The sequence below is a fragment of the Gigantopelta aegis genome, chromosome 14 (assembly GCF_016097555.1).
Source record: "Gigantopelta aegis isolate Gae_Host chromosome 14, Gae_host_genome, whole genome shotgun sequence".
Lineage (NCBI taxonomy): Eukaryota > Metazoa > Mollusca > Gastropoda > Neomphalida > Peltospiridae > Gigantopelta > Gigantopelta aegis.
In genome coordinates this window covers 5181666-5202558 of record NC_054712.1, presented here as the reverse complement: position 1 = coordinate 5202558, position 20893 = coordinate 5181666, and the positions used below count along the sequence as shown (strand labels likewise).

The 20893-nt window shown below is 41.1% G+C and overlaps 1 protein-coding gene across 1 annotated transcript; it reads left to right on the top strand.

Moving 5' to 3' along the window:
• The first annotated feature begins 14407 nt into the window (after positions 1-14407).
• LOC121388243 (alpha-protein kinase vwkA-like) lies at positions 14408-19693 on the top strand. Its single transcript, XM_041519512.1, has 2 exons — positions 14408-14488; positions 18549-19693. Exon 2 carries the CDS (start codon positions 18608-18610, stop codon positions 19325-19327), a length of 720 nt encoding a protein of 239 aa, XP_041375446.1. The 5' UTR covers positions 14408-14488; positions 18549-18607; the 3' UTR covers positions 19328-19693.
• The last annotated feature ends 1200 nt before the right edge of the window (positions 19694-20893 follow it).

Sequence of the window (20893 nt, the reverse complement as noted above, 5' to 3'; positions counted from 1 at the left end):
CCCCAGTTGCTCGCTTTGAAAGAAGAGTCAATAATATTATAACCACCTGTTACAGACAACAATTGTTCTTCAGCAAAGCAGTTTTACAACGAAGTTCGTGGCGCAACACAGTGGGTAGGGGAAGGGGAATTATTTGGCCCGTGTTTTAAGGTGTCGGACTCAGATTCGCGATTGTTTTATTACGGCGAATAACTTCAAAAGCTGGAAGCGTTCCAGATCTTTTTCTTTTCTTTTCAACCTTGACTATGGAATATCCACGTTTTGCATCATGTTTCTTATGTTAACAGTACACCAGATAGTAGCTCAGTGGGTCAAAGTTCGAAGGGAACCCAACTTTTCATCACACAGTTAACACTACCAGTCCTGTCATTAGTGATAAACGTGAGAGTGTTTGTTGTCATAAAATGTCTCTTAATCTGGACAGTAAATTTTTCTAGTTTTATTTGAACTGGTGTCGATGGGGGGGGGGGGGGGGGGGGGGGGCGAGACGTAGCCCAGTGGCAAAGCGCCCGCTTGATTCGCGGTCGATTTGGGATTGATCCCCGTCAGTGGGCCCATTGGGCTATTTCTCGCTCCAGCCAGTGCACCACGACTGGTACATCAAAGGCCGTGGTATGTGTTATCCTGTGTATGGGATGGTGCATATAAAAGATTGCATATAAATGATTGCTTGCTGCTAATCGAAAAAGAGTAGCCCATGAAGTGGCGACAGCGGGTTTTCTCCTTCAGTATCTGTGTGGTACTTAACCATATGTCCGACGCCATATAACGGTGAATAAAATGTGTTGAGTGCGTCGTTAAATAAAACATTTCCTTTCTGGTGTCATTGTACCAGTTACTATTTTGTTTGAATCGTGTGCGGAGGGGCGGGGCGTAGCTCAGTTGGTTGAGTGCTCGCTTGAGGTGCTTGCGTCGCAAGATAGAACCACCTCGGTGAATCCATTTAGCTGATTGGGGTTTTTTCTCGTTACAACCAGTGCACCACAACTGGTCATAGGCTGTAGTATGTGCTTTCCTGTCTGTGGCTTTGCTGCATTAGGAAAAGTGTAGCGGGTTTCCTCTGCTGACTACGAGTCAGAATTACCAAATGTTTGACATCCAATAGTGGAGTCGTTAAAGAAAACAAACTTTCTTCGTGCGGACCTATGGTAGACAAAGACGCTTCATGTTAGGTCTGAAACGAGAAACGTAGCCCCACATTTTTGTCTGATTTAATGTGAGAGTGAGGAGTGGTACTATTTTATATCCTTGGTGTATATGTTAATTAAAAACAAATATATACAAGAAAGACAGACTTTGATTTATTAATTATTTGATGTTGGATGTCACACGTTTGTTAATTCTAGCATGAAGTCTTCATAGAAAACTCGCTACCTTTTGTCCATTGGTAGTTCCACCACAGACGGGACAGCATACACCACGGAATTTCATTTACTAGTCGTAGGAACCTGGTTAGGACGAGAAAAAACCCATTCAGAAAATGAGTCCACCGAGGGGGGAGGGGGGGGGGCGCATTTTACGAGTAAAGCGCATCAGACCAGAGCTCTACCCACTGAGCTAGATCCCGCCCTCTTCTGACGGTGCGCCACATTTTGAATGTACAGATACTGGTGTTGTTCACAAGAAAACAGATTTAAATTAATATGTCAGTTTAGTCGTTGAGAGAGTTGTACGTGTTGTTAATGGTACACACTTTAACAATGCCAGCACAGTCAGTTTACTCCCTAGCATGATTACAAGGAAATGTTAATGTTTGTGTTTTGTTTAATGAAACCACTGATATACCAGTCGTGGTGCACTGGCTAGAACGAGATATAACCCAATATGTTTAACTCTTATCTACTACATGCGTGTATATAATGCCAGGCTCAGACTACCAACTGTCGGCACAAAGTTGGCCAACTTGATGCTCTCACGACTTCTACGACTGTCCAGTTGCTGGTCTGAGCGCTCTTACAACTCGATTTTCGTCGTATAACCTGTCAGTTGCTAATCTGAGCGCAACCGTCTAAGACGGGAGTTGGGGAAATTACAACGACCGTTGACTCTACCAACTTTCTGCTGGCAGTTGGTAGTCTGACCCTAACACTACTTCCAATAATGTTTTAATTTTATTTTATGTCTGTTTTTATCTGCCACATGAGATGTTACATCCAGTAATGTTTCATTTTATTTTACATCTGTCTTTTATCTAGTACACGAGTATATTATGTTTTTCACTTGTACGAGTAAGAATGGGTTTACTAATGGCTGAGAAGCAAACAGAAATAAATGCTGCATATGAAAACGATTGTTATGCGGGGCAAATATCTGGAAACGTTTAGCGTGACAAAGCAGGGCCGTAGCTTGCTTTTACCTTTCTAGAGATGGAGAGAAGGAGCATAAACAAAATGAATACACTGATGACGTATATGAACAGAGCACGCACATCGTCGTCATAGGGTGGGGGAACATGGCAATCGTTTAGTTTATATTATTATATACAACAAAGTTAGGCTACAACAGCCTATACAATTGCACATCGGTGCACCGCCTGAAACAACTACGGCGAAAGTTAAAGTTTGTTTTGTTTAACGACACAACTAGAGTACATTCATTGATTAATCTTCGGCTGTTGGATGTCAAACATTTGGTAATTTTGACATATAGTCTTAGAGAGGAAACCCGCTACATTTTTCCATTAGTAGCTTGGGGGATATTTTATATGCCTCGTCCCACATACCACGGCCTTTGATATACCAGTCGTGGTGCACTTGCTGGAACGAGATATAGTTCAATGGGCCTACCGATGGGGATCGATCTCAGACCTATCGCGCATCAGGCGAGCGCTTTACCACTGGGATGCGGAGAAGCAGTAAACAGAATTATGACATAGTAATATGGCAGGCGCGGATCCCGGGAAAGCGTGATAGGGTGCGCACCCCCACCCCCCCCCCCCCCACCCCCCACCCCCCCCCCCCCCTTTCTCCAAATCTCGAAGTAGTTAATGAATACAATTGGATTTGTGTTTAGAGACACACATATAAATCTTAGTCAGCTCGATATTTCTGGGGACTATTGCCATACATAATTGCAATGCATGTTAGTGTAGTTTTAAAAACTTTGGGAATAGTAATAGATTTGCGGATAATAAATAAACAAGCCCGTATGGACGATATCTGGAGTTGGTGGGAACAATTGTTTGTGAGTGTGTCACCGCCTTTGGTGGAGGGTGGGTGGGCACAAACCATATTTTAAAATTAATTATATTGGGTAGAACAACAACACAAAACAACGTAATTTTTGTGCCATCCACCATCATGACTACCACCACCACCACCACAACCACCACCACCATCCCTGTTCCTATGGGCCTGATAAATTATTACACTTGCGTAAGTACCAGACAAAAGTTATGGAAGTCATTTGAGAATTGTTTAATAAGTATCCCTCGTTCTCATTCTTGGAATAAAACAATTCCTAAACTCGTTCCAATTCGTGTGTATATATATATATATATATATCAGATCCTGCAATCTACAAATAATACGGAAGGCCAATCGTTCTGGTCACTTCTCTTCTTTTGATCTGCAGTGCCGACAGTCCTCTTTGTACTTAACCGATGCCGCACTTCGCAAGGATCTTTAAAACACTCAGGTCCAGCTGCATTCGACTACCGTACACACGTCATAATAAATACTGCGTACAAAGACGAATTCCATGAATACAATCTCAGTGAAGGAAGGAAGGAAGGACATACCACGGTCTTTTACCAGTTGTGGTGCACTAAATGGAACGAAAAAATGAAACCTGCTGTCGCCCCACAATCTCAGTGAGGGCTAGCCATCTATATCACTGTATCGGTACTCGGTTACAGCGAGAGTGGATTGTTGACGATTTTTGTTACGGCATGTTGCTTGTTTTTGATACGGAAATTTTACATTTTAGTGATTTTAGTACAAAGAGCACTGGTTGTGGCTGTTGCTATGGGACAGACGACAAAAACACAAAGGACGAGGTGTACCACCAAATAAATACGAAGATCCTCGATTACTGTGCGTTGATTATAAGTGCCTGTTGGCCTGTAGTGCCACCCCACTTATTTAGGAGGCCTATAGTGCCACCCCACTTATTTAGGAGGCCTATAGTGCCACCCCACTTATTTAGGAGGCCTGTAGTGCTACCCCACTTATTTAGGAGGCCTATAGTGCCACCCCACTTATTTAGGAGGCATGTAGTGCCACCCCGCTTATTTAGGAAGCATGTAGTGCCACCCCGCTTATTTAGGAAGCCTATAGTGCCACCCTGCTTATTTAGGAGGCGTGTAGTGCCACCCCGCTTATTTAGGAAGCATGTAGTGCCACCCCGCTTATTTAGGAAGCATGTAGTGCCACCCCGCTTATTTAGGAAGCCTATAGTGCCACCCTGCTTATTTAAGGAGCCTGTAGTGCCACCCCACTTATTTAGGAGGCCTGTAGTGCCACCCCACTTATTTAGGAGGCCTATAGTGCCATCTCACTTATTTAGGAGACCTGTATTCCCAACCCCACTTATTTAGGAGACCTATAGTGTCACCCCACTTATTTTGAAGGCCTATAGTGCCACCCCACCTATTTTGGAGGCCCGTAGTGACACCCCACTTATTCAGGAGGTCTGTAGTGCCACCCCACTTATTTAGGAGGCCTATAGTGCCACCCCACTTATTTAGGAGGCCTATAGTGCCACCCCACTTATTTAGGAGACCTGTAGTGCCACCATACTTATTTAGGAGGCCTGTAGTGTCACCCCACTTATTTAGGAGGCCTATAGTGCCACCCCACTTATTTAGGAGGTCTATAGTGCCACCCCACTTATTTAGGAGACCTGTAGTGCCACCCCACTTATTTAGGAGGCCTATAGTGCCACCCCACTTATTTAGGAGACCTGTAGTGCCACCATACTTATTTAGGAGGCCTATAGTGAAGCCTCACTTATTTAGGAGCCCTGTAGTGTCACCCCACTTATTTAGGAGGCCTATAGTGCCACCCCACTTATTTAGGAGACCTGTAGTGCCACCCCACTTATTTAGGAGGCCTATAGTGCCACCCCACTTATTTAGGAGGCCTATAGTGCCACCCCACTTATTTAGGAGACCTGTAGTGCCACCTCACTTATTTAGGAGGCCTATAGTGCCACCCTACTTATTTAGGAGACCTGTAGTGCCACCCCACTTATTTAGGAGGCCTATAGTGCCACCAAACTTATTTAGGTACGATTATGTACATTTCCACATAAGTACACGACTACATATGTATGTGATAACAGTTTTATATCTTGTTAAAACGTTATTGCTAGGTGTGTAACATAAACAATTTATGCAAGGTGTGTGTGTGTGGGGGGGGGGGTCTAGACTGGCGAGCGAAGTTTCTGATGGGGGGGGGGGGGAGTCGAGACATGCTGACTCAAAAAATACCTGTACAAAAATAATCGCTTGAGCAAGGTTTATTTCGACCTCTAGACCCCCTCCCGCACCCCCTCCGCAAACGCGCCTGGTTATTCACGCAATTTAAAAACCCCACAAAAACAAAGGAATTCATCCCCCATTCGACGGCTAACACTTCTACTATTGTCCATATGACGAAAGTTTTCTTTCAAAAATAATGTTCCCCCCCCCCCCCCCCCCCCCCCCGGTTCCTACGGGCCTGTAAGTTATGACTAAAGTAATGGGACATTTTGGCAACTTTAGGCGTCGGAAGTGGGTATTTGGGTCGGAGGTGGGGCGGGGACACTGCCCTCAACTCTTAAGATTATACAACCTCTTCAGTTGAAAAGTGAATAATAGCATGTGGCCTCTACTGTTGCTGACATCTTCTGACGCTTATGAAATGAAATTTCCACCAAAGGTTTTTTTTTAAAGTTTTGTTTTGTTTAACGATATCACTAGAACACCATGATTTATTAACCATCGGCAATTGGATGTCAAATATTTGGTAATTTCGACATAGTCTTAGAGAGGAAACCCGCTACAAAGTTCTATTAGTAGCAAGGAATCTTGTGTATGCACCATCCCACAGACAGAATAGCACATACCACGGCCTTTGATATAGCAGTCGTGGTGAACTGGCAAGAACGAGAAATAGCCCAATGGGCCCATTGACGGGGATTGATCCCAGACCAATCGCGCATCAAGCGAGCGCTTTACCACTGAACTACGTCTCGCCCTCATTTTGACCATATTATAATGCAATTACGTTTTGACTGTGTACGTTTCATTTGGGTAGGCCTTACAAAGACCCAAAATGTTAGCGTAGTTCAGAATGTGTTCAGGCAGAACTCACGGAGTGTATTTGAAAGTTAGGTGACGACCGAAATTTGATGGCTCAAACGGCCCGAATCGGGGGGGGGGGGGGGGGGGTCGAGCTAGGGGCATGCACTCCTCGTCCCAGGCATGGGCGGATCCAGGAAATATTTTTAGGGGGGGACCAAAAAAGAAGGGCACATTGACTCGTCAAAAGGGCACCTTACTACAAGTTTTGATATTTACAATTAATATGAATTCCTACAGTTCTACGTCATAATATACTAGCAATAATGAAGTAAATTGGCGTCACTCGCGTTAGAACCTCAATGGGGCCCCATTGAGACTCAATAACACAGACACATATCTGCAAGCTTGCGCATGTACACGAAAATCTTGATTTCATTTATCTACAATATAATTATTGTTTACTTAAAAAAAAAAAAATTCTACAAACAAAAAGGGCACTTGGACATTTTGAGGGCACTTGAACAATTTTTGGGGGGGACGCGTCCCCCTGGTCCCCCCCCCCCCTTGGATCCGCCCATGCCAGGTGTTCAAATATGGCATTTGTTTGTTTGTTTGTTTGTTTGTTCGGTAGGTAGGTAGGTAGGTAGGTATTAACGTGCTTATGTCCCGAGGGTTCAAACACGCTTACTGTGGGCTCATCCTCTGGTTAAAATCTGGGGGTTTTCTCATAATAAGAGGGTATGGGGAAGTAGAAATGCCATGGGCAGACATTTGCAATACGCTTACATTTAATCTGGTAACATTTAATTCAACCAAACAAATGTGCACTAGTTTAAAATTTGGACACAAATAAAATGTAGACAATCTACGGCGTTTCCAGTGTGCTGAGCTTCAAGAGTAAATTAACTAACAATACTATAAGAGAGCCCCCCCCCCCCCCCCACCGTTCCACGGTTCCTGTGAAGTGTCGTGAACAAGTATGTATTCGCTTTCCTATCGAATATATACATGTATATATACATATACAGAGAGAGAGAGAGAGAGAGAGAGAGAGAGAGAGAGAGAGAGAGAGAGAGAGAGAGAGAGAGAGAGAGGATTCGTCACGAGTATTTTTTAATATGGAAAATATCAACCGAGTCGAGGCTCAGCCTCGACAAATACCGATTAACTAGACGCGGTTGATATTTTACATATATACTACTCAAAAGAATTTAAGGATCAAAAATGTATAACCAAATAAGTTTCAGAGTGAATTAGATTGATGATGTAAACTACACCAAAAATTTAATTTATTGTTCCATATTTACAAAAAACCACAAATAAACGTCACTGTATACAAGAAAGTCACATGACATGCTGTCAAAGTTGAAGGTTGTCAAACATGGATTTTACACATTAGAACATTCGTTTAATAGTGTGTGAATCCACCCCTGGCGCGAATACACTCGACACATCGTTGCCTCATGCTGTTGATCAGACGTCTGAAGAACTCTTGGGGAATGGCCTGCCACTCTGCCATAAGTAGTTGACCCAGATCATGAAGGTTGGCCGGAGGGGCATGGTTATCCCGAACTCTCCTGCCTAATTCGTCCCAGGCGTTCTCTATTGGGGCCAAGTCCGGCGGATATGCTGGCCAATCCATCCTGGCGATACCTTGTTGTCTGAGAAAGTCCGTTACCACCCTGACGCGGTGGGGTCTGGCATTGTCATCCTGCAGAACTGCCCCGCCGCCAATCTGCTGAAGGCCTGGGAGAACCAACGGCCGGATAATCTCATTCAGATAGCGGATTCCGTTCAGATTGCCATCCACCACATAGAGGGGGTCCTGTGGTGGATAGAGATGCCGCCCCACACCATGACGCTGCCACCACCGAACCGGTGACGTTGTCTAACGTTAACGTCAGCGAAGCGCTCCCCAGGACGTCTGTAGACACGAACCCGATCGTCGTTGAACTGGAGACTAAACCTGGACTCATCAGTGAACATCACTCGACCCCACTGAACACGTTGCCACCGCAGATGAAGTGTGCACCAGTGACGTCTGGCCGTTCTGTGACGTGGTAGGAGTGGTGGTCGAACAGCCTGGCGACGGCAGCGTAGATTATTGGCTCTCAGACGTTTGCGTATGGTTTGATCAGACACTCGAGTTCCAGTCGCAGTCCGCAGATTGTCACGTAATCGGCGTGCAGTGGTTGTGCGTTGACGTAGAGCCATATTGGTGATGTAGCGGTCCTCTCTATTTGTAGTGCTTCGGGGTCTTCCCGAACTTGGAAGATTTCGAACAGAATTCGTTGCTTGGTACCGTTGCCACAGTCGGCCAACGACACTCTGACTGACACCAAGTCTCAGAGCAACATTTCTTTGCGTATTGCCATCCTGAAGCCAAGCAATAGCCCTTCCTCGATCTTCGATAGTCAGTTGACGTCGTACCATTGTCGAATTTGGAGTGTGCACCGTACACGAACGCAAGCTCCAATTATACGAAATTCAGCATTGGGAACATGGAATACACATGCAAAGCGTGCAAATGAAGCGCTTTGTGAAAAAGCAAGTTATGGGTACTTAGCAGACCTTTCGCTTTCGCCCTAATTTACTTGCAAATGTAAGCATGTTTTCGCCATTAGAACTAGTCGACAGTGTCAATGACAGTGGATTTTAATTCATTTATGGGTTGCTTAGACCCACTTTTGTCAAAATGGAACAATACCATGCGTGACATTATAAATGGTCTAGCTAATATAATTGACATTCAGAAAATAATGTCGAAAATATCGTCTGACCCTTAAATTCTTTTGAGTAGTATATTAAAAAACACGAGTAGCGAATTCTATTTATCCTATAACACTTCTAAAATAATATTCTAATTAATTTTTTAGTAAATCACAGTACTAAAGTCGCCGCCATCGATAATATGACGTCATCAGGATTAGCACAGATTAATTTGACTTCACGCATTTTAAACAGAAAACGTTACGCTCAGGTAAACGGGTCTTGTTGGCTTGTAAGCAAATGACCCATCCACAGCAACACATTACCTAGAGACCTTGCAGATTTGCATACCATTATTAACCGGGTTAATAAAGAAAGGTTATTACCGGAGTGTTTTTCGGTATCGTCAGTATCATATATTAGGAATAAAAATTGTATTATGCGAGCCTCTGGCGAGCATAATACATTATTTTTATTTCTAATATATGATATTGACGATACCGAAATACACGAGGGTAATAATCTCTTTATCATATAAGCTCAAGCTTAATACAACTTGTTTTTGTAAACTGTACACGCAACTTTAATTCCACTCCGCCATTATTAGATATTCAAATGACGTAAGAATATGTGGCGCGGTTATTTGTGAATGGAAATGACATCAAACTCCAATGACTCCAATTTTGGATGTCCTTACATAAAATAAAGTTATGCCTAACGTTTTTTTCTGAACGCTGGAGAGCTTTCAGTGTCAAATTGTCATTGAAATGTTTTTATTTGACGACTATGAATGCATACGTCAATCATGGAGTGTCGCCCAAGTACGTTTGCTTAAATGTCAATAAACCTAGTGCCGAGACCTCGACTAATTTACATCTAATTTGCAAAGTTATCAAATTCTTAAAGTATGTGATCTGAAAAATATCACATACTTTGATTGCACTAAAAATGTAAGATATATATATATATATATATATATATATATATATATATATATATATATATATATATGTATGGGTCATTCCACAGAAAAGATGAAAAATTCAGATTTAGTTTTTCTTAAAAATGAAACAACTTGAATTTATTTTTTATTTGCAGCACTGTATTCAGTATATATTTCTGCACATGAAATGATGGTTTGGCACGCTAATAGCCATTCAGTTTGTATGTGTGTTTTTTAAAACTGTCACAGGTAAGAAACAGTGTCCACTAAGTTATGGACAACAGCAATATTAAACATACACAGGGGACATTTTATATGGTACTACAATTTAGGCAAGCTGTCCTTTTCTATGAATTAACGTCATTTTGTTACAAGATAAGGTTATATTTTATGTAATCACCTAAATGTTTACTCTTATCATATATTTTCTTACAAACTATCATTTATAATTTGAAAACTATTTCCTATATGTTGCAAGAAGTAGTTTTACTATATATCAACCAGCACATCCTTTACTGCCCTTGTAAATATATGCTAATATCCATTAACAACATACCTTTTAATTTTAAAAAATAAATTTGTTCATGAAAGTAACCTAGTGGACATGCGTTAACATAGTAGACCAGGTTTAACTTCCACTAAGTTACTTATAATAACCATCTAATGAACTAACTGACTTACAGTAAAAACTCTTATTATCTATATTTAATGATCAGAACAGGCTGATACAGTAATAAGAATGAGTAACAAGGTCATATGTTTAAATACAGACAAATAATTATTTTACTGATGTGAGGTCATCATCAGATGTAAATGATTCAATCGGAATTGACAATAAATAACATTTAAAATCTTAACTGTTACACATTTAATTCAAATGAGTAAATGAATGATTAAAGACACCTCAGCATGAATATCATAATATTTGGAATCAACCAAAATGTTCCATGGACAGTGTTTCTGCCAGAAAGAAATGTATGGGTATGGCGCTATGGAATTGAATGCAACCACAGTATGAGGGCCTCCTCCAGAAAGAAAATGGGTTAAGTTTTGGGCTAGGGTTAAGACAATCATACAGTACTGATAAGAATAATTAATTTTGTCACAAGTTAATTAAAACAAAAATCTACCCAAAAATGTGGGTATGGCGCCATACCCGTTTTACCCTCTGGCAGAAACCCTGATGGATCAATATAACAAATACAAAATTGAACTACAAGCCAATACACATCTTTTAAAAAAATTTACTTCAGCTGACAAAATCATACACTTTTGAAATTTTATATGTTAAATGCATGCATGTGTACATGCTTGTATCATTTATAAGATCTGGCCTCATAACTTGTGTCAGTTTGTTTATGCTTACTACCATTAGCGGTTGGTTTGGGAAGGAGACAAACAGTTTTCATAAATATACCCATAAATGTCCTTATTGTTGAGGCAGAATGCTCTCCACCTGTATAGCTGTTTCATTGTACAATCTTATGATGCCTTGTTTAACACTGAATCGTAAAAACAAAATACAGCCAGATACATGTAATGCAAAGATGCACGAATATCCTTCATTTGTAGTAATTTGAGGTACAAGAATAAGGAGTGTACACATCAACGGCGACCCATGGGATTATATATACAAGAAGGTACAACAACAGTCACTTCAGTGTTGATTGAGCTATAGTGTCACCCCACTTATTTTGAAGGCCTATAGTGCCACCCCACCTATTTTGGAGGCCCGTAGTGCCACCCCACTTATTCAGGAGGTCTGTAGTGCCACCCCACTTATTTAGGAGGCCTATGGTGCCACCCCACTTATTTAGGAGACCTGTAGTGCCACCATACTTATTTAGGAGGCCTATAGTGAAGCCTCACTTATTTAGGAGACCTATAGTGCCACCCCACTTATTTAGGAGGCCTATAGTGCCACCCCACTTATTTAGGAGGCCTATAGTGCCACCCCACTTATTTAGGAGACCTGTAGTGCCACCATACTTATTTAGGAGGCCTATAGTGAAGCCTCACTTATTTAGGAGCCCTGTAGTGTCACCCCACTTATTTAGGAGGCCTATAGTGCCACCCCACTTATTTAGGAGGCCTATAGTGCCACCCCACTTATTTAGGAGACCTGTAGTGCCACCTCACTTATTTAGGAGGCCTATAGTGCCACCCTACTTATTTAGGAGACCTGTAGTGCCACCCCACTTATTTAGGAGGCCTGTAGTGCCACCCCACTTATTTAGGAGGCCTATAGTGCCACCCCACTTATTTAGGAGACCTGTAGTGCCACCTCACTTATTTAGGAGGCCTATAGTGCCATCCTACTTATTTAGGAGACCTGTAGTGCCACCCCACTTATTTAGGAGGCCTATAGTGCCACCAAACTTATTTAGGTACGATTATGTACATTTCCACATAAGTACACGACTACATATGTATGTGATAACAGTTTTATATCTTGTTAAAACATACAGATACATTTAATGCAAAGATGCACGAATATCCTTCATTTGTAGTAATTTGAGGTACAAGAATAAGGAGTGTACACATCAACAGCGACCCATGGGATTATATATACAAGAAGGTACACCAACAGTCACTTCAGTGTTGATTGAGCTATTTGTGATGCAGTTTGAGTAAGAGTAGTGTTAGCTAATATTTCATAATTAACGTGACTCTACAGAAGTTAGAATATAACAACTCTGCAGAAAGAATTTATTTGCATTTGCACAGGTCAGCTATTAAACAAACATAACTGGCATCCCCTGGTCAGAATTCGGGGGGGGGGGGGGGGGGGGGGGGGTTGTTAATTTTTTATTTATTATTATTTACTTCGGTGACACTTTCATGCGGCAGCTATATGTATAACCATTAATTATTACCACAAAATTGAAATATTAATACAGTGCACACCATAATACCTGACCCTTAAAATGTTTTATATATCGGACACATCTCTGACTTCTGACTATCCTAGTGTATCCCCGGGTGTTGGGCTCACGAATGCTTGAGGAAAACAGCAAGGACACCTCCCAATAACCGGATCAATCCACAACTTCAACAACAACATCAACAAAACCTACTTATACGTTTCACCACCACTCCGGACGGCGGCTCGCGGGCTTGTTCATAATCATAATCACAAATCACTTCATATCATTCTAAATACGGTCCACCTGTGTTATGTGGATAACTTGGGGGGGGGGGGGGGGAGGGGCGGGATGGGGGGACGCCGTGGTAGGGTGCTCTTTGGGTGAGTTAGGGCGTTGTCGGTTTGGGCCGGTAGGGATGCCTGGTAGGAGGCCTCCCCCCCCCCGGAAGGCCCCCCCCCCCCCGTGGAAATCCGGACTAACCGGAATGGGCCACCCGCTTGTTGGAGCGCCGGACCGACTGGGGCGCGAGGCTCCCCCCTTTGCGAATCCTTGATCCTCTAGGGCCTAAGTTGATTTAATTAATTTAAATTAAATTAATTTATTAGATTGTTTGTATAACATATTTGTTTTGAACAGCCCGATTGAAAAATAATTTTACTATGCACCTACTAATTTATATATTACAAGAATAGTATGATATAGTTTAATTGGTGCGACTATTATTAATCTATAATATAAGATATAAGGTAATGGTAGCTCCCGAATTGTTTTCTTTTCTTTCTTTTTTAAGTGGTCATACCACATTTCTAAATTATCCCCTACATTTCCTCCTCCCCCCTCCCCCCCACCCCCGGTGTTTATGTTCTTGCTAAAGCATGATCCACAATATTTATTTTCATATAAAAGATAAAAGTGAAGTAATTTTTTACTGAATAAATGGATGGGGACAAAATCATCCATAATTTTTTACCTTTTCTGTGGAATGACCCATATATATATATATATATATATATATGTGTGTATGAAACATGTAAAAGGATCATTATTTCTTTAAATTGTTTTTTAAAATACATATATACTGTACACTTGTTTTCTTTTATCATATATATATATATATACACTCCTAAATGTGAATATAGATATGGATATAGATAGGAGTATATAAATATGTATGGGTTGACATGTGACGTGTTCGGGTCTACCGGCCTCGGTGGCGTCGTGGCAGGCCATCGGTCTACAGGCTGGTAGGTACTGGGTTCGGATCCCAGTCGAGGCATGGAATTTTTAATCCAGATACAGAACTCCAAACCCTGAGTGAGTGCTCCGCAAGGCTCAATGGGTAGGTGTAAAACCACTTGCACCGACCAGTGATCCATAACTGGTTCAACAAAGGCCATGGTTTGTGCTATCCTGCCTGTGGGAAGCGCAAATAAAAGATCCCTTGCTGCCTGTCGTAAAAGAGTAGCCTATGTGGCGACAGCGGGTTTCCTCTAAAAAAATATGTGTGGTCCTTAACCATATGTCTGACGCCATATAACCGTAAATAAAATGTGTTGAGTGCGTCGTTAAATAAAACACTTCTTTCTTTTTTGTTCGGGTCTGTACATGTTTAAGTCTCTTCTTCATAATATTAAAATATCCGGGATAAAAATAATGTGGTTCAGTTTTAACCGTAACCGGAAGTTGCCGTCGCTTCCTTTTGCCATGGGCGGGGTTTCTCGATTTATCTTTTGTGGTATTTCTGTAAGTAGAACTCAAAATTTAAGGTTTTAACTTATTTACTTATTAATTGACAATCAAGTATAATGTATATATATTCTTTATCATCGTGTTGTATAGGCCTAAGCGAAAATAGACCATTACGTAAACGGAAGTGCGCTGTCTATATCCTGTGCACTGCAGTGCGATAAGAAATTGTTTACTTCTTCGTGGGCACAACAGATAATGGTCAATATAATTATATTTATATATAATATTAAACAGCAAACTCGTAAGATAAGTTTGAAACGAACTAGGATAGAAAGGCGGTGATAACGAACGGTACATAATCGTACATAGAATTGTACAGCCACAGTGCATATAGAATTTAAGCCCCGTAATAAAACGTCCCATTGCTCAGGGGTCCTTTTTATGTAGGGCCTCCACCGCTCCACGAGTATAAAATATTGGACTCGAGTACTCAGGATTGAAACTCTACCCGGACCCGAGTACCTGACAGCCTACTAGATGATAATGAGACCAAGGAATAAGTCAAATATCATTATGCATCTTAATTCAAGCTCTGGACATGGATGCTAAATTATGTGTTGGTTTGCATTCCACACATTTAACTTTTGGTTTTCCTCCATGTCAATTATGTAAACTTGCATATGGCAAAATGACATAAAAAAATATATAATTAAATGAGTACTCTTGCACAGGTACTCGAATCCTGTGAACAGACTCAAGTCTTGTTAGACTCTTCCCATGCCTGAGTACTCGTGGTCACCCTGTTTTTATCCTTTTTTTAATGTGTTTTTGTGTAAAATATCCATCCATCACCCTCGTTTTGGTTAGGGTTGGCAGGGATCATTTTGTTTTCAAAATCTTGATTAGCAATATTTCTAGTCCGTTGAAAATTGATTAGCAACTACTGTTTATTTTTTAGAATTGTACAGTGATCTCTGAAACTTGAGTAGCGAGTCACAATGCGATACTGAACAAAATGTTTTCTGGTTGGGGTTAGGGTTAGTTTAACTTTCAGGGTAAAGGTTAGAGTTTGCTTTAAGATAGTTAGGGCTAGGGTGGGGTTCCCTTTTTATATCAGTATAATGGGGGGGAGGGGCTAACAGACGGATATATTTCCAATTAAAATATCAATGTGCTCTAGTGGTGTCATTAAACAATGTGGGTTTTTTTTCAAAGGGACTCTTGAATTTGTTGCCATTGTAAAATGTTTTTGAGCCTGTGTATCAATTAAAAATATATGTATGTTAAATATATTTTCTTGTTTAGAATATCATTGTCTATATATTTAGTGTGTTTTTCATCATCCTACTGTTTGTGTTAGTTAAAACTTCATTATACTAGCTAATGTATGTTATATATTTTTTGGGAGGTAAAATCTTGGATCAGCTTGTTAACACATTCAAGCTATTAAAAACACCTTGTATACATGTACAGAAACTGGAATTTTGAACAAGAAAATGTATTTCATGCAAATGTTTTTAAATCGTTAAAACTGCAATGTCAATCGGAAACGTGTTAAGATTTAGCATGGAACTCAGGACAGTCTCTTTTAACAGATGCAGGGCTAGCTCTTGCATTCGCCAAATTCGCTAATTGCAAATTTTGAAAGCGGTTGGCAAATTTTATTTTAATTTGGCGAAATAATTTCATGTAATAATTTGCTTGAAAATAATTGTTGATTTCTGCAATTTTTTAAGTTTGATATAAAATTTGGCGAAATTTTTTGCATAGCCCTGAAATGATTTTCTATCTAGTATTAATTTGCCAAACAATTTAATAAATATAAATACTAACAGAAAAGCCAATGATATTGGTTAAATTACATCATAATGACAGAAAGTTGAAATTCTGCAATGGCGATTAAAATTTACGAAACACTTGTCTTTTGGCATTATTTTGTCAATATGACAAAAATTTAATTTTACAGTATTTGTCAGATAACACATGTATTGAGATTAAAACTATAAGCATAAACTTCCACATTTCTTACTGTTTGTGAATCACGCACCATGTCATGTAACCGAAGTTGCCCACAGTATTCCGAATGAGATCTCAAACTCAGAAATGATTGAGATGTTCATTTTGTTTGCTTCATTAAATATGAGCAATAACCATTTTTAAAAAGACCAAGATCCTGTTCTCTGTAAATCCCGCTATCATATTTTTATTGTTTAATTATCATAATGGTTTTATCCTGCAAAGCTGATGGTTCCTTTTAAATAAAATGTTTTATGAGGTACATAACGGAAAACCTGTAACAATTCAGATATATGCTTTTAGGATAACATTCACTTGTTAGATTTTAAAATTTGATAATTTAGATAACACATCTGTTTTTGCAGTGACCATATTACCAATGATGTAGACCTAATGCTTTTTAATTCCATGAAATCAAGATTGGCCAAGCCGTTCACATATACGTTTGCAGATGATTGTTTTTGTTCATACCCAGATCAACGTAAAAGAAATAACGGACAATACTTACAATTAAATTTGAAACAAAGAAAGAAAGAAATGTTTTATTTAACGACACACTCAGCACATTTTATTTATGGTTATATGGCATCAGACATATGGTTACGGACCACACAGATATGAGAGAGGAAACCTGCTGTCGCCACTTCATGAGCTACTCCTTTCGATTAGCAGCAAGGGATCTTTTATATGCACCATCCCACAGACAGGGTAGTACATACCACGGTCTTTGATATACCAGTCGTGGTGCATTGGCTGGAACGAGAAATAGCCCAGTGGACCCACCAATGGGAATCGATCCCAAACCGACCGCGCATCAGGCTGGAGCTTTATCGCTGAGCTACGTCCCAACCAAATTTGAAACATAATATCATTAAAAGTTCATATTTTATTTTGAATTCTTTTGCTGGCTCTAAACAATGCTCAGTAAGACAAAATGCCAATATAAAGTGATGTCATCAGAAATGGCGTTCCCTGACAACATTATTTTTACGTTCGAGAAATTTAATTATTCATGTATATTTGTATTAATATTTGATATGTTGCCAGGCGGGGAACAATCCCAAGTTGGTTAGTGATTTTATTCATTTACCAGCCAACTGCCGAGTAAGTTTAAAGTGCTGCTTTGTGCTCTGCCTTGAGAATCCCTGATGTGATAAAAAAAACAATTACATAGAATTAGTTTTACTGCATATCTGTTGAAATAGCGAGGTGGGACATACTTGTATCTCAGTGATAAAAACACTCCCTTCATGCACTTGATGTCTGTCTAGGATCGATCCCAATCGGTGGCCTATTGGGTTGTTTTTTCATTCCAGCTAGTGCACCATGGCTGGTAAATCAAAAGCTGTGGTATGAGCTATCCTGTATGTGCATATAAAAGATCTCTTGCTAATGCAAAAATGTCTGTCATAAAATTATTTTAACACTTGTTTGAGAGAAAGAAAGAAGAAAGTGACAACTGAAGCAGTGGTTACTTTTTCTGAAGAAGGTAGCAAGGGATCTTTTATATGCATTTTCTCACTTGCATGACAGTACATACTGCAGCCTTTGATGTACTAGACACTGGTTGGGACGAATGCAATCCCAGAGTCCATGAAGGCTAATCGATCCTATGACCCTTAGCACCTCAGACAAGTGTTCTACCACTGAGCTACATCTGGTTCCATCACATAGAAAGCCCATTTAACAACGTCACTGCACTAATCATTCACAGGGTCAGGATGTAGCCCAATGGTAGATCGCTTGCTTGCTGCGCAGTCTGTCTGGGTTCTTATCGGTAGGCCCATTGGGCTATTTGTCGTTCCACCCAGTGCACCACAACTGGCATATCAAAGGTGTGGTATATGCTATCCTGTCTGGGATGGTGCATATAAAAGATCACTTGCTACTAATGGAAAAATGCAGCGGCTTTCCTCTCTAAGACTATATGTCAAAATTACCAAATGTTTGACATCCAATAGGTGATAATTAATTAATCAATGTTCTAGAGGTGTCATGAAATAAAATTTTAACCATCACACAAGTAAGTGCACCTCTTTAATTACGTGACTACACTGATAATTTTTCCTTCCGCTAACTCCCGTGTTATTATTTCTAGGTACTCCTCGGATAGCTCAAGAACCCACAGTATTAAGCAGCCACACTCTCTCTAACAACATGGCTGCCATGAACATCACTCACTTGTTTACCGGTGATTGCCAGGGCAACCAATACACAGCAAGTTTCGATGCGAGACCATTCGTGAGTGGCGCCCGCAAGATGGTGTACAAGGGCGTCCTGACAGGTCAGGGTCCCAGGAACAATGAAACTGTCATCATCAAGCCTTTCCGCGAGTTCGCTGGATCGAAGGAGCTCTGCGAGCTGGAGATGGCCAAGAACCACGAGGCTCACCGGATCTGCCAGAATTACAACAAGGTGTCCAGCTGCCAGAGCCTCCACTTCATCCTGCCCCTGAAGGCGGAGCTGCACCGGCCTGTCGCCATAGCGGCCAGCAACAACGCGGGCCACGTGCGACAGCTGCAGCCGGCCGAGTGGGTCCTCATCGAGGAGAACATCGGCGACGACTTCCGCAAGTTTGTCGACGACCGCGGCCGCAGCACGACCGCGGGGTCCTCACTGCTGCATGCCTTCATCCACTACTCATACCACGTGTCGAAGGGCGCACTGGTCGTGTCCTGCCTGCAGGGCGTGCCGCAGGCCGACGGCAAGTACACCCTGGACACTCCGACCATACATTCCATACAGCAGAGGTTCGGGGACTCCGACAAGGGGGAGCCCGGCATCCTGCAGGTGTTCATCAATCACAAATGCAATAATCTGTGTCGCGACTACACGCTGCCGAAAATGTTAAAGAACCTCGACCCTTCGGGCGTTTGATGTCTTCACGTCTCTGTGCACAGTGATGACGACGTCGACAACAATATATTTTGACTGAGGTCAGTTAGTATTGCAGGGTGGCTTCATGAACAACTCCTCCCCCCACCTCCTGGGCCACCCCTCTTCTTCATGATGGTGCATGTATGAACTGCCAGGTGCATATATATATATGTATGTATGTATATATATGTGTGTGTTAGGTTTACTGAACATGTAAATGTCGAAACACATGCTTCTGTGTAATTGCTCCCTCTGTGATTATTTTCACAACTTTTCAAAAGCAGAATTATCAAAAACGATATCTGTGTGCTTGTACATGTCTACTTTGTTTTGAGAAATGTCTTATTAAATTGTCATGTGTCACGATGCTCTCATTCAGTGTCATTTTTTAATTTAATATAGATCTCTTTTAGATATTAGTATTTTGCAATTGAGTGTATAAAATTGGGCTACCAATTCCACTCTCCCATGTGATTTTGTTGTTTGGGTTGGTGGAAATTTTCAATTTAATGGCTGCAAATAGCCCATGAATACAATTATTTAAATTCATATATCACTGTTAGAGACCAGTTCAAATATCACTGTCATAGATATCTTAATATCACTGTCATGGACATCTAGATATCTCACTGTCATGGACGTCTAGATATCACTGTTGGAGACAAGTCCAAATCTCACTGTCGTGGACGTCTAGATATCACTGTCGTGGACAAGTTGAAATCTCACCGTCATGGACGTCTAGATAATACTGTTGGGGACAAGTCCAATCTCACTGTCATGGACGTCTAGATATCACTGTTGGAGACGAGTCCAATCTCACTATCATGGACGTCTAGATATCACTGTTGGGGACAAGTCCAATCTCACTGTCATGGACGTCCAGATATCACTGTTGGGGACAAGTCATATCTCACTGTCATGGATGTCTATATATCACTTTTTGAGGACAAGTCAATCTCACTGTCATGGACAAGTCCAAATCTCACTGTTAGAGACAAGTCCAAATCTCACTGTTAGAGACAAGACCAAATCTCACTGTCGTGGACGTCTCGATATCACTGTCATGGACAAGTTGAAATCTCACTGTCATGGAAGTCTAGATATCACTGTTGTGGACAAGTCAAATCTCACTGTCATGGACGTCTAGATATCACTGTTGGGAACAAGTCAAATCTCACTGTCATGGACAAATCTAGATATCACTGTAGGGGACAAGTCAAATATCACTGTCATGGATGTCTAGATATCACTGTCATAGACAAGTTCAAATATCACTGTCATGGACAAGTCTAGATATCACTGAAGGGGACAAGTTAAATCTCACTGTCATGGACGTCTAGATATCACTGTTGGGGACAAGTCAAATCTCACTGTCAGGACGTCCAGATATGGACAAATCTAACTGTCCTGTAAAAGTTGAAATCTCACTGCCATGGACAGGTTTGTATCTCGCTGTCATGGAAGTCTAAATCCCACTCACAGACGAGACCAACTTCACTCTCAAGTCTACATTAGTTCATGGGCCAGACCCACCAAATTTTAGTTATTTGGTACCATCTGAAACTA